This window comes from Hylobates moloch, unplaced genomic scaffold, assembly GCF_009828535.3.
Source record: "Hylobates moloch isolate HMO894 unplaced genomic scaffold, HMol_V3 SCAFFOLD_1, whole genome shotgun sequence".
In the NCBI taxonomy this organism is placed as follows: Eukaryota; Metazoa; Chordata; class Mammalia; order Primates; family Hylobatidae; genus Hylobates; species Hylobates moloch.
The window spans coordinates 141,187,356-141,200,610 of NW_026652276.1; the positions used below are offsets into that span (position 1 = coordinate 141,187,356).

The following is a 13,255-nucleotide window of genomic DNA, read 5'->3' on the forward strand; positions in this document are numbered from 1 at the left end:
CAAAATAAACATAAATTCGGCTTCACTAAAACTAAAAAGTTTTGTGCTGCAGACCACCATCATAAAAGTGAAGACAACCCACAGAATGGGAGACAGATATGCAAACCATATTATCTGATAAGGGGCCCAATTTGAAAACGGCAGAAGGATTTGAACAGATATTCTTCCAAAGAGGATATACAAATGGCCAGCAAGCACATGAAAGATGCTTAACATCATTAACCACCAGGAAAATGCAAATCAAAATCACGATGATGAACCATTTCACAAAGACAATAACAAGTGTGGCTGAGGATGTGGAGTAAGTGGAACCCTCATACACTACTGATGGGAATGTAGAGTCATGCAGCCACTGTGGAAAACAATCGGGCAGTTTTTCAAAAGGTTTAGGTAAACATAAGAGTTACCACATGACCCAGCAGTTCCACTCCTAGGATTTCCACTCCAGCAGTTGCTAGTGGAACTGACCTAGTAATTCCACTTTCCCCAAAGAAGTGAAAAGGTACACAAACAAAAGCATGTATGCCATAGCCAAAAGGTGAAATAACCCAAAAGTCTAACAGATGAATGGGTAAACAAAATGTGGGACAGGTTGAGTCCCCCTTATCCAAAATGCTTGGGAACAGAAGTGTTTCAGATTTCAGACTTTCTCAGATTTTGTAATACTTCATTATGCTTGCCAGCTGAACATCCCAAATTTGAAAATCCAAAATGCTCCAGTAAGCATTTCCTTTGAGTATCATGTCAGCACTCAGTTTCGGGTTTTGGATGCTCAATCTAAACATCCAAACAAACAAGAATAAAACCCATTCTTCATGTTAAACATGGATGCATGCTAAAACATGGATAACTTTGAAAACATGCTAAGTGAAAGAAACCAGTCACAAAAGATAACAATTTTATGATTTGACTTATATTACTGTGCAGAACAGACAAATCTATAGAGAAACAAAGTGGACTGAGGGTTTCCTGGGCTGGTGGGAATAAACGGGAAGAGGTTAACTGCTACAGGCTACATGGTTTCTTTTGGTGGTGAGGAAAAGGTTCTAAAATTGAATATGGTGATGGGTGCACAGCTCTGTAAATACATTAAAAACCACTAAATCATATAGTTTAAATGGCAAATTGTATAATATGTGAATTATATCTCAATAAAGCTATCACAAAAAATTAACTATTTTTTTTTTGAGACCAAGTCTTGCTCTGTTGTCCAGGCTGGAGTATAGTGGCACAATCTTGGCTCACTCCAACCTCTGTCTCTCAGGTTCAAACAATTCTCATGCCTCAGCCTCCCAAGTAGCTGGGATTACTGGCATGCGCCACCATGCCCAGCTAAATTTTTTTTGTATTTTTAGTAGACATGGGGTTTTGCCATGTGGCCAGGCTGGTCTCGAACTCCTGGCCTCAAGTTACCTGCCTGCCTAGACCTCCCAAAGTGCTGGGATTACAGGCTTGAGCCACCATGCCCAGCCCAACAATTACTTTTCTAAGATGGCCTGAATTTTAAATAGTTTAATAGGCAAAAATGGAACAAACATATTTCTTTAAACTCATTAATAACATTTAAAAAGCCTCTACTATATGAAAGGTATTATACTAATATGGTATAGAAAAGGGAATATTCAGAATTAAGAGATGCCAACCAGCTATATATTACCTGTTGGAAATAACTATGTATAAAAAATTTTAAATGGAACAGCAAAGATTCATTTAATCCTTTTGATGACATATTCAATTACAGGCTGACTATCTTTAATCCAAAAATCTGAAGAGCAAAATGCTCCAAAATCCAAAACTTTATAAGCCCTGAGATGACAAAGGAAATGCTCACTGAAGCACTGTGGACTTTGGATTTTCAGATTAGAGGTGCTCAACTGATAAGTATAATGCAAATATTCCAAAATCTGAAAAAATCTGAAATCTGAAATACTTCTGGTCCCAAGCATTTTGGATAAGGGATAGTCAACTTATATCTATTTGTTCCTTTGTTGCTTATCCTGTTGGCATCATATCTAAGAAACTACTGCCTAATCCAAGTCATAAAGATTTATCTGTATGTTTTGAGTTTTGTAGTTTAGCTCTTAACACTTAAAATCCAATTTTGAGTTAATTTCTACACAGGGTATGAATCAAGAGTCTAATTTCATTCTTTCATCGAACTGGATATACAGTTTTCCCAGTACCATTTGCTGCAAAGACTATTCTTTCCTCTTGAATTGTCTTGGCACTCTTGATAAAAATGAATTGACTGTAATCACACACTATTTTTGTGAACAGAAAACACATTAAAATTAAATTTAAAATGTAAGATAATATATGAAAAATGGCAAGTTTGAGACAGGCAAAAACTCAAACAGTGCACCATGATAAATGGGAAACAGCCCTTGACTCTCTCAAGCACTGGTTCTCATTTTGGAGTAATAGACCCTTCTGAGAATAAAAGCTAGAACTCACCAGAAAAAAGAAAAAATTGTCTATCAACAAAAAATGTCTGCAGTTTAGGGGTTCACAGTGAAGGGCTCATGTGGAAAGTTTCAAGTAAGCCACATATTAATAGAATGTGTGGGCTTTCGTCTTTGATAGAGGAGAAAGGAATGAAGGTAGAAGAGAAACACTAAGAAATGCAAGAACACAACTAGAAAGCAAGATATGAATTAAGGGAAGAGAAAATAATCTGGCCTGGAATGATTGGAGTTAGGAAGTTTTAAAATAGCGTATCCCAAATGTTAAAAATCATATGATCACCTAAAGATTTTGTTAAATGCAGTCTGATTCTCAGTAAGGCTGGAGTGGGGCGGGAGATTCTGCATTTCCAACATACTCCTAGGAGATACCACTACTGCTGGTCTACAAACCACTTTTTTGAGGAGCAAGGATTTAGACCCATAGTTCGCAAAACTAGGTATGAAAGTACCTAGGGCACCACAGTAAATTCCGAGGGTTACTGTGGGATAATTTTAATTTTCTAAGGATATTATATATGCAGAAGTACACAGAAATACTAATTAGAGTTGGTCTCCAACATACAATGGTTAGACTTACAATTTTTGAACTTTAAGATGTACAAAAGCAATACACATTCAGTACGTTCCTCAACTTATGATGGGGTTACGTTCCGATGAACCCACTGTAAGCTGAAAATATCCTTCAAGTCAAAAACACATATTTAACTTATGATGGGTTTATCAGGATGTAACCCCATCGTAAGTTGAGGAGCATCTGCATTTGTCATATACCACATGAACAACTACGATCACTGGAGATGGCTCACAGATTCAACTTTAAATAGTGCTACACATTCCTTTCAATGCCATCTTATCTTCGAGATGCTGGTTTTGGCAGTTGCTGTGATATAAAGCAAGTGCCACATTGTGAAAATCAATGAGAAACAGGAAATGAAGGTGGCTTGTCCAATCTGATTCTAAGGCTTGAGAAGCTGTACAGTGGCCAATAGTCACACACATCCCATTAGTAACTACTTATTTAGGAATGAAATAAACACATTAATTTTCTTTCAATTTATGTGTAGTTTTTTCTCTTTTTTTTAACGGTCACCAAATTTGTTAGAAGACAAATACTTAACGGTCAGTAAGTCCTTACTTAACATCATAGAGCAGTTCTTAGAAACTGCAACTTTAAGTGAAAGGACTTACAGCAGGTTGAAAGAAATAACATCATTCTTTCGTTGGTTCATTACAACGTTCATGAGGGAAAAAACTGGTTTTGTTATACATCATTTCGTTTAAAGTCACAATTTCCAGTAACTTATTATATATGACATTAAGTGAGGACTTACTGTATTTCTTTTGGCCTAGGGGTTACTGTGGAAAAAAAAAAAATTACTGAGATGCTAAGGGTGCCATGAACTATGAAAACCTCTGGTTTAGTCTATTTGACAGGTGGCTAAGACCACAGCTTCTATAGCCAATTTCATGAGATTCAATCCTGTCTCCACCCACAGCTGCTAAGTGACTTGGGGCAAGCTATTTAATCTGTCCCTCAGTTTCCTCCACTATAAAGTTGTAACAGTAACAATTCCTACCTCGTAGGACTGCTGTGAAGAACAAATAAGTGACTCTATCTAAAGAGTTCAGCATTAATGGCAAAGAGGGGTACAGAAATGTTTGCTGCTGTCATAATTATGATGTTAAAGTTACTACAATCATTAGGTAAACGGGAGTCACAAAAGGTTTTTGATCTGACAATTGACCACAGTTTCTGGTGCAGAAGAGAGGAGATATGGCAGGTGTGCACTAGGGTAGGCTGAAAGAGTAGGTAGGTCACCTCAACCCTGACTTAAAAGTGCTGTGGCCTGTGGCTATTAATCACTCCCAGGGCAGAGAAACAGAAAGAAAGAACAGGTTAACTCAAATTTGCTTTCCATATTCTTACTAAATTTACTTACTAAAACACTTCATTTGCAAGTGATTTTTGTTGTTGTAATGACAAGAATTTTTTTAAATTCTGAATATACATTAAGAATTACTTTCTAATGTGAAAAATCTTCTGACTGCAAAATAAAGTTACTCGAGGTGTGCATATTAAGAGTCCTCCATCTCATTACCAAATCTAAACATGTCAGCAAATGAGCACAAGACTCTAACACTGCTTCTCATGGGTTTGCAGGAGGGCAAAGCACACAGATCAGAAAGAACATTCTGCTAATTAAACTGAAGCAGATGACTACGGAAGAGAAGGGCTTGTCACATGTAACATCTGTGCCAAGAATGATCAGATTAAATATGCAAAATGTGAAGTAAAGGTGTGAAAAAGCAGTAAGATGATACTCTAGACCTTAAATAGGCTACAAAAGTTCTGACAGTTTTCCTAATTATTCCCAGTAATGGACATAGGAGGCCAAAAGGCAGGAGAGAGAAATACATTTTTCTCCATTATGGGTGTTGAGCACCAGGGCTAAAATCATGCCTGTCTGAACACTGATCAGTTTCTGCAAAGGTTAATAGCAATTAAATGCAGCAAACTAGATTAAATAAGAAACAGGTCATGATACCACTGTACTTGCAAAGAGCACGATAAAGCATTTCTTTTAAATTCATCTTAATGCACAGGAAATCCAAAAAGAGCTACTATGAAGAAAAGAATATATTATCCAAAAAGAGCTGCTGTAAGGAAACAAACCTATTCATTAAATGTTGAAAGAATCTCTTAAATAAAATTTACAAAAATAATGACATGCTATACAAACTAATTCAATTATCATCAGTATTGTGTTGCTGCCAGAGAATAAGAAATCCTACATAAATACTAAAGACATCTCAAATAGTATTTCTCCAAAGACGAAAACCACTATATGATACACACACTTTTCTTTTTTTCTGGCTGAAGATAATAAAGAGTCCATACTAAAATCTAAAGTGGGATATAAATGCTATAATGAAAAGATATACACTGAAGCATAATATTGCCATTAACACTTTGCTGCTTCAAGCCTAACATCTATAATCAAAAGAATATAGTAAGTTACTTAGCAATGTTTAAGATTAAACTATCTGATAACTACAATATTCTGAGATTATTCTCTAAACTTAATCTTTTACTTTAGTATATAAATCCTAAAGTATAAGTCTGAAGCATACTGGTTGATTTTTCAAATTTAAATACAAGCACATTTTCCCAAAAATCAAGTAGGCAATTGTGTGCAGGCACAAGCACACACTCTCCTTCCACACACACGCATGCACGCACAAAGATACACATACGCACACATACCCTTAACTCTCTACATAAGCTAAAAAATAAAAAAGGGACAGGCTCACACAGTGAAAATTCAATTTACTTTGCTATCCTCAGGGTCCTCTAAGCCATCAGGCCGACTAAGGTTTCGAGCAGGCTGGCTGCAGACAACATTGTCTTCCAGTCCCCAAGAGGGGACTCTCACAGGTGGCCTTTGTATTTCATCTGGGTAAAAAGCACCATCTGCTCCATCTGTAATAAAATTTTTGGAAAGGTAGATTGAAACCAGTTACTAAAACTAACATCTGTATATACAGATATGATGAACAGGATATAAAAAACCGCTTTGGTACATGAAAAAAATAGATGTTTTTATTTTTAACCCAGGTGATTTTTTAAATTGTGAACTATATGCAATAAGTAAATAAAGTACTCATCTCATGGTGCATCACTTCTAGATGAAGCCAGTTACAGTGTTAAATATTAAAACTGCTAATTATACAAATAAAATAATGTTTGTATCAGAGTTGATTATACCAGCGGTTTGCTAATCCATGAAAATATAAACCATAAAAAAATCTCCAGATGCAGCTAATCCCAAACCAAAAATACTGTAATAACCTCTTGTTTCCTGAGATGCATAAGGATTACCATATTGCAGAACTGGTTGTGCATTTGACAGTGTGAGAACATAACCATTTTGCTCTGAGCATGTTTTGAGACATTGAGGACTCTGGGAATTCTGACCTTCCATTTTCCTTTCTGCTTGATTTTCTAGACTCCTTTTAAGTTCCTAAAATTAACAAAAACAAAGATGAATAAGCAAAGCAATAAAATATTTCCTAAGTACAGCAGTATTAAACATTTAGTCAAAATATAACAATAAAATTATTTCCTATTATGAAGTTGGAATGCAATTGGAAATACAGTTAGAAAAGCTGGCTCTCAACTTCCCATAAATGTATCCTCCACATATAACAAAATCAGAAAGCAGGATAAAGCCAATGTATTTTCAAATTTATTTGTGCCAAGAAAGTACATCATTCTCACTGAGTTAATGTAGGGTAAACTGTGAATCTCTTACAACTTAGGTATGAATAAAAAGTCTTTTTTTTGAGACAGAGTTTCACCCAGGCTGGGGTGCAATGACGCGATCTTGGCTCACTGCAACCTCCACCTCCCAGGTTCAAGCAATTCTCCTGCCTCAGCCTCCTGAGTAGCTGGGATTACAGGTGCGCGCCACCACACCTGGCTAATTTTTGTATTTTTAGTAGAGACGGGGTTTCACCATGTTGGTCAGGCTGGTCTTGAACTCCTGACCTCATGATCTACCCACTTCAGCCTCCCAAAGTGCTGGGATTACAGGCATGAGCCACCGCGCCCAGCCAAAAAGTCTCCTTAAAAAAAGAAAAACGTGAATTCAATCATTTAAGTTTTTTTATAAAAATATGTCCTGTATAAACTCTTTCAAAACACAAAGAAACATTTCCTAACTTGTTTTACAAAGCCAGTATTATTCTGATACCAAAAACAAGGATTTCACAAAAAAACTAGAGACCTTATCCCTCATAAATATTGATACAAAAGCCTTAACTTATAGCAAGTCAAACCCAATATTAAAAAATAAAACATGATCAAATGGGCTTTATCACAAAAAAAGTCACTTTAACCTCCAAAAACCAAATGTAGTTCAACATCCAAAAATCAATAAATGTAATTTACCTTTTAATAAAGGGCAAAAAGAAACATGATCATTTCAATTGATGCAGAAGAAATATTTTACAAAATTCAAGTCATTCATGATTTTTTTTTAAATCTCAGAAACGAATAAAAAGGAACTTTCTTAACCTCATAAAAGGCAGCTAAAAAAACCTACTGTGACCTTTAATGGTGAGAAACTAAATGATTCTACTGAAGATCATAATGAGATCAATAATAATAAGGCAATGATGTCTGCTCTCAACATTTCCATTCAAAATAGCCAAGGCAAAATTAAGGTAGATTGGAAAGGAAGAAATAAAACAATCTTTATTCACAACGGTATGAGGATAAATATAAAAAATCCCAAAAAATCTATAAAAATTAGGAAAATGGCCGGGCACGGAGGCTCACACCTGTAATCCCAGCAGTTTGGAAGCCCGAGGCGAATGGATCACAAGGTCAAGAGATCAAGACCATCCTGGCTAACACGGTGAAATCCCGTCGCTACTAAAAATACAAAAAAATTAGTCAACCATGGTGGCACATGCCTGTAGTCCCAGCTACTCAGGAGGCTGAGGCAGAAAGAATTGCTTGAACCTGGGAGGTGGAGGTTACAGTGAGCCAAGATCGCGCCACTGCACTCCAGCCTCGGTGACAGAATGAGACTCCGTCTCAAAAAAAAAAACTAGGAAAATGAGTGTAAATAATTTAGTCAGGTTGCAGTATACAAGATCAATATGTAAAATCAATTGTATTTCTATATACAGCAACAAATAATTGGAAAATGATATTTTTAATAATTCTACTTAGAGTCAAATCAATAGATAAAATGTTTAGGAATAAATATACAAAAGATGTGCAGAGCCTATACACTAAATAATGCATTAAGAGCATAAACAAATGGAGACATATAACATGTTCATGGACTAGCAAACTTAGTATTTTTATGCTATTAATTCCACCCCCCCCCCCCCCCAATTAACTATAGATACAATGCAATACCTACAAAATCCCAGTAGGCTTTTGTACAAATTGACAGAATAATTCTAAAATGTACACAGAAACACAAAGGTCCTGTAATAGCCCATATGTAAACAGCAGAACAGGCTGGACATGATGGCTTATGCCTGTAACTCCAGGGCTACTGAGAAATAGGAGATATATTTAGAACAAGACAGGCATTCAAAAGATATCCTTGATCTCTTGCCAAGACTGAAAACCCCAGAGATGCTACTGTAGTAATTCAAGACTGGCATGTGACTACAGAAAAAAAAGAAAGGTTAAATCCAAGAAACATTTCAAACACGATTCAAAAGAAAGAAAGAAAAAAAAGGGCCGAGTGTGGTGGCTCACGCCTGTAATCCCAGCACTTTGGGAGGCCGAGGCAGGTGGATCATGAGGAGTTATTTCTTTCAACCTGTTTTAAGTCCTTTCGCTTCAAGTTGCAGTTTCTAAGAACTCCTCTATGATGTTAAGTGAGGACTTACTTACCATTAAGTATTTGTCTTCTAACAAATTTAGTGACCATTAAAAAAAATACACATAAATTGAACGAAAATTAATGTGTTTATTTCACTCCTAAATAAGTAGTTACTAATGGGATGTGTGTGACTACTGGCCACTGTACAACTCCTCAAGCCTTAGAATCAGATTGGACAAGCCACCTTCATTTCCTGTTTCTCACTGATTTTTACAATGTGGCACTTGGGAGGCCGAAGCAGGAGGACTGCCTGTTTGAGACAAGCCTGGATAACATAGTGAGACCCTATCTCAATAAAAAATTTTAAAATGGCCAGGCACAGTGGCTCACACCTGTAATCCCAGCACTTGTGAGGCTGTGGGTGGATCACTTGAGCCCAGCCTGAGCAACATGGCAAAACCCTTTCTCTACATGAAATACAAAAATTAGCTGGGTGTGATGGCATGTGCCTATAGTCCCAGCTACTCAGAAACCTGAGGTGGGAGGATCACCTGAGTCTGGGAGGTCAAGGCTACAGTAAGCCATGATGGCATCACTGCACTCCAGCCTGGGTGACAGAGTAAGACCCTGTCTCAGAAAAAAAAAGAAAAAAAAAAAAAAAAGAAAAGAAAACAAGAAAAAAATTAGCCAGGTACAGTGGCACATGCCTGTAGTCAGCTGTTTCAGAGGCTGAGGCAGGAGGATCACTTCAGCCCAAGAGGTCGAGGTCAAGGCTGCAGTGAACTACAGTCAAGCCACTCACTCCAGCCTGGAAGATGGCAAGGAGATGCCGTCTTTAAGAAAAAAAAAAAAAAAAAAAAAAAGCAGAACAAAGTTGGAGGACTTATGAAACCTGATTTCAAGACGTATTATAAAGCTACAGTAAAGACAGTATAGTATTGGCATAAGAATATAGATGAGGAGCTGGCAATCTTTTTCTGCAAACGGCCAAACAGTATATATTTTCACCTTTGTAGGCCACACAGTCTCTATTGCAACTACTGAAATCTGTCTCTGCAGTTGCAGGCATAGATGATACCTACATGAATGGGCATGGCCATGTGCTAATAAAGTTTTATTTATATAAAGCCAGATTTAGCATATAGGCCTTAGTTTGCTGACCCTTGATAAAAATCAGTAAAATAGAAGATAGATTCTAAAAGTAGACCCATACTTGTAGAGTATTTTCAACATTTAAAATACCTCAAGATGTAGAGGAAATTCTATGGAAGAAAAGGATGGTCTTTTCAACATGATGTTTAAAAACTGGGTATTTATATACAAAATAAACTTTGACTACAATATCATACCATATAAAAAATAAATAGATCATAAATCTAAAGTAAGAGAGCTAAAACTACAAACCTTTTGGAAGAAAAAAATAGGAGAATATCTTCATAACCTTGATTTAGGCAAAAATTTAAGACAGGACAAACAGCATGAAGCATTAAGACAAATACTGATAAACTGGACTACCTCAAAATTCAAGGCTTTTGCTCTTCAAAAGATAATGTTGTAAAAAAAGAAAAAACAAACCACAGACTGGAAGAAAACAACACCAAAATATCTGACAAAGGAATTATATCTGGGATATATAAAGAACTGTCGCAACCAAAGATGACAGACAGCTTAATAAAAAAAAAATAGATTTGAACAGAAACTTCACAAAGAAATATGTACAAATGGCCTGCAAGCACATGAAAAGATGCTCAGCATCAATAGTTATCAGGGAAATTAAAACTAAAATCCACAATGAGATAACACTAATACACCCACTAGGATGATTAAAATTAAAGACTGACAAAAATACCAAGTGCTGGTGAGGATATGGAGCAGTTGGAATGCTCATACACTGCCAGTGGGAATACAAAATGGTACAGCCACTTTGTAAAACAATTTGGCCGTTTCATTAAAAACATACACTCACCATATAAGCCCGCAATTCCACTCCTAGGTATCTACCCAAGAAAAATGAAAACATATGTCCACAAAAAGACTTGTGTAAGAATGTTCATAGCAGCATTATTTGTAATAGCAAAATATCAGAAATAATGTAAATGTCCATCAGCTGGTAGATTAATGTCTATCAATTAATGAATGGGTAAATTCTGCTTTATTCCAATTACATGAAATGCTAGAAGCCATAAAACAACAGGGACAGAAAGCAGACCAGAGGTTTTCTAGGACAGGGGGGTAGCAGGAGGGGATGACTGCAAACAAGCAAGAGGGAACTTTGTGCAGTAACGGAAACGTTACACTGCTTGAGTGAAACGGTAGTTACAGAACTACATGCATTTGCCAAAAGTCATCAAACTCCATTTAAATGAACAGATTCTATTACATGTAAACTGCACCTTAACAGAGCTGTTAAAAAAAAAAATCAACCACAGGCCTTATTAACAAAGGATATAAGAATGAAAAATTTAGTCTGGAAAGTTGAGCTGGTTTTGCTGCTTGTCATTTCTTGGGGGTAGAGATGAGACTCTGTCTAAGTTAACACATTTTCACCTATATAAATGATCCAAAAAATGGACTAAATAAAATGAAAGTCATCATCAAGAGTAACACTGGCAAACATTAAGAAAAATGCAAGTCAACTTAGGTTTGATAAGAGATGCAGGAATTAAAAGTTCTTTCTAAGCAAGTCCATACATAACATACATGTCCACATATCAACTATGCCAGGTACTGTGTAAAACTGTGAGGTTAAGATGGCATTCCTGCCTTTCAATCACTCATTATTTAACTGCAAAAATAAAGACTTGCAAAATTTTAAGCAAAAAAGGAAAATACTCTTTCAAGATACCTAGCACACCATCTATTATGTAACAGGTACTGTACTAGGAACTAGAGATACGAAGATTAACTTGAAATGGATTTTGCCTGCAAAGAATTCAGTCTAATAAAAGGTACAACTCTAGATAAATAATCAGCAATTAATTGTGATAAGTGGTCTCGTATAGAGATGAAGGTAAAATACAATGTATCAAAATGGAAACACTGTATACTAGGAAGAGACTATAAAGAAGAGCCATTTGAGATGGATCCTAAGGAATTTTCACCAAGCAGATGAAGAGCATTCTAGATATAAAGTAAATAAAAAGATACAGAAGATATGAGAAATAATAACATATTTCAGGCTTGGTAAAATATGACTAGAGCAAAGGATGCATATTAAGAGCAGCAGGAGCTGGGAATGGTGGCTCACGCCTATAATCCCAGCACTTTGGGAGGGAAGATCACCTGAGCCCTGGAGTTGGAGAGCAACATAGCAAGGCAAGACCCTGTGTCTCAGGCAGGAGATATAGCTGAAAAGACAAGTTGGAGGTCAGATGTGTCAAATCTGTCATACAATTTACAATGGGCCTTCGGGTTTTTTAACAATAACAACATGGTCCTTGGTAAGGTTAATCTAGCAAAACCATAATGGGCATACTCAAAACCAGAAGCAAATTAGTAGGAAGGAAGCACAGCATGGTAGATTGGAATCAGGCTGACCTAGATTTGATTATCAGATCAGCACTAATAACCCTAAGGAATTTACCTTTTCTAAGCCTTACAGGGCTATTGAGAAATAGGAGATACATTTAGAACAAGAAAGGCATTCAAAAGATATCCTTCATCTCTTGCCATGACTGAAAACCCCAGAGATGCTACTGTAGTAATTCAAGACTGGCATGTGACTACAGAAAAAAAAGAAAGGTTAAATCCAATAAATATTTCAAACACGATTCAAAAGAAAGAAAAAAAAGGGGGGGGGGGGTGCTGGGTGTGGTGGCTCAGGCCTGTAATCCCAGCACTTCAGGAGGCTAAGGCAGGTGGATCATGAGGTCAGCAGATCAAGACCATCCTGGCTAACACAGTGAAACCTTGTCTCTACTAAAAATACAAAAAATTAGCCAGGCGTGGTGGCACACACCTGTAGTCCCAGCTACGCAGGAGGCTGCAGCAGGAGAATCACTTGAACCCGGGAGGCAGAGGTTGCAGTGAGCCAAGATCGCACCACTGCACTCCAGCCTGGGTGACAGAGCAAGATTCTCCGTCTCCAAAAAAAAAAGGCATAAAAGAAGTTAGAGATAATAAAATACTTATTCAAAAGTTTATGCAAATTAAAGAAATAGAGTTTAAATTCTTCTGTAAGCAAATAATATACTACTGAAATAGAGTCAAGGGTTTCATGAAAAGATTTATGCTGCATTGGTACAGTCAAGCAACTTTATAGAGAGTTCCAACCTAATAGGGAGTTTAATCTAATATGCCTACTTTACCATCAAAGATACAATAAATCACTTGCAAATAGGATTCAGGGTAAGAACAGGATTAGTGACAAGCAGCTTTGATTCCTCATGGGGGAAAGAGAATGCATGCACATGGACAAGATAGTTAAGGTTAGGTTCTTTT

At 36.7% G+C, this 13,255-nt stretch overlaps 1 protein-coding gene across 7 annotated transcripts in view; it reads right to left on the minus strand.

The window, feature by feature from the left end:
* Nucleotides 1–13,255, minus strand: part of TAX1BP1 (Tax1 binding protein 1) — a 91,506-nt gene that overhangs the window by 6,914 nt on the left and 71,337 nt on the right. For 3 of the 7 annotated variants that reach the window (XM_032758528.2, XM_032758543.2, XM_032758519.2), the window contains 2 exons: nucleotides 6,316–6,487; nucleotides 5,798–5,946 (listed from right to left, as the gene is read on the minus strand). In XM_032758528.2, the coding sequence (XP_032614419.1) occupies nucleotides 5,798–5,946; nucleotides 6,316–6,487 (321 nt within the window). The remainder of the gene's footprint in view (nucleotides 1–5,797; nucleotides 5,947–6,315; nucleotides 6,488–13,255) is intronic. The other 4 variants (XM_032758569.2, XM_032758562.2, XM_032758552.2 and 1 more) reach the window with 2 other exon arrangements.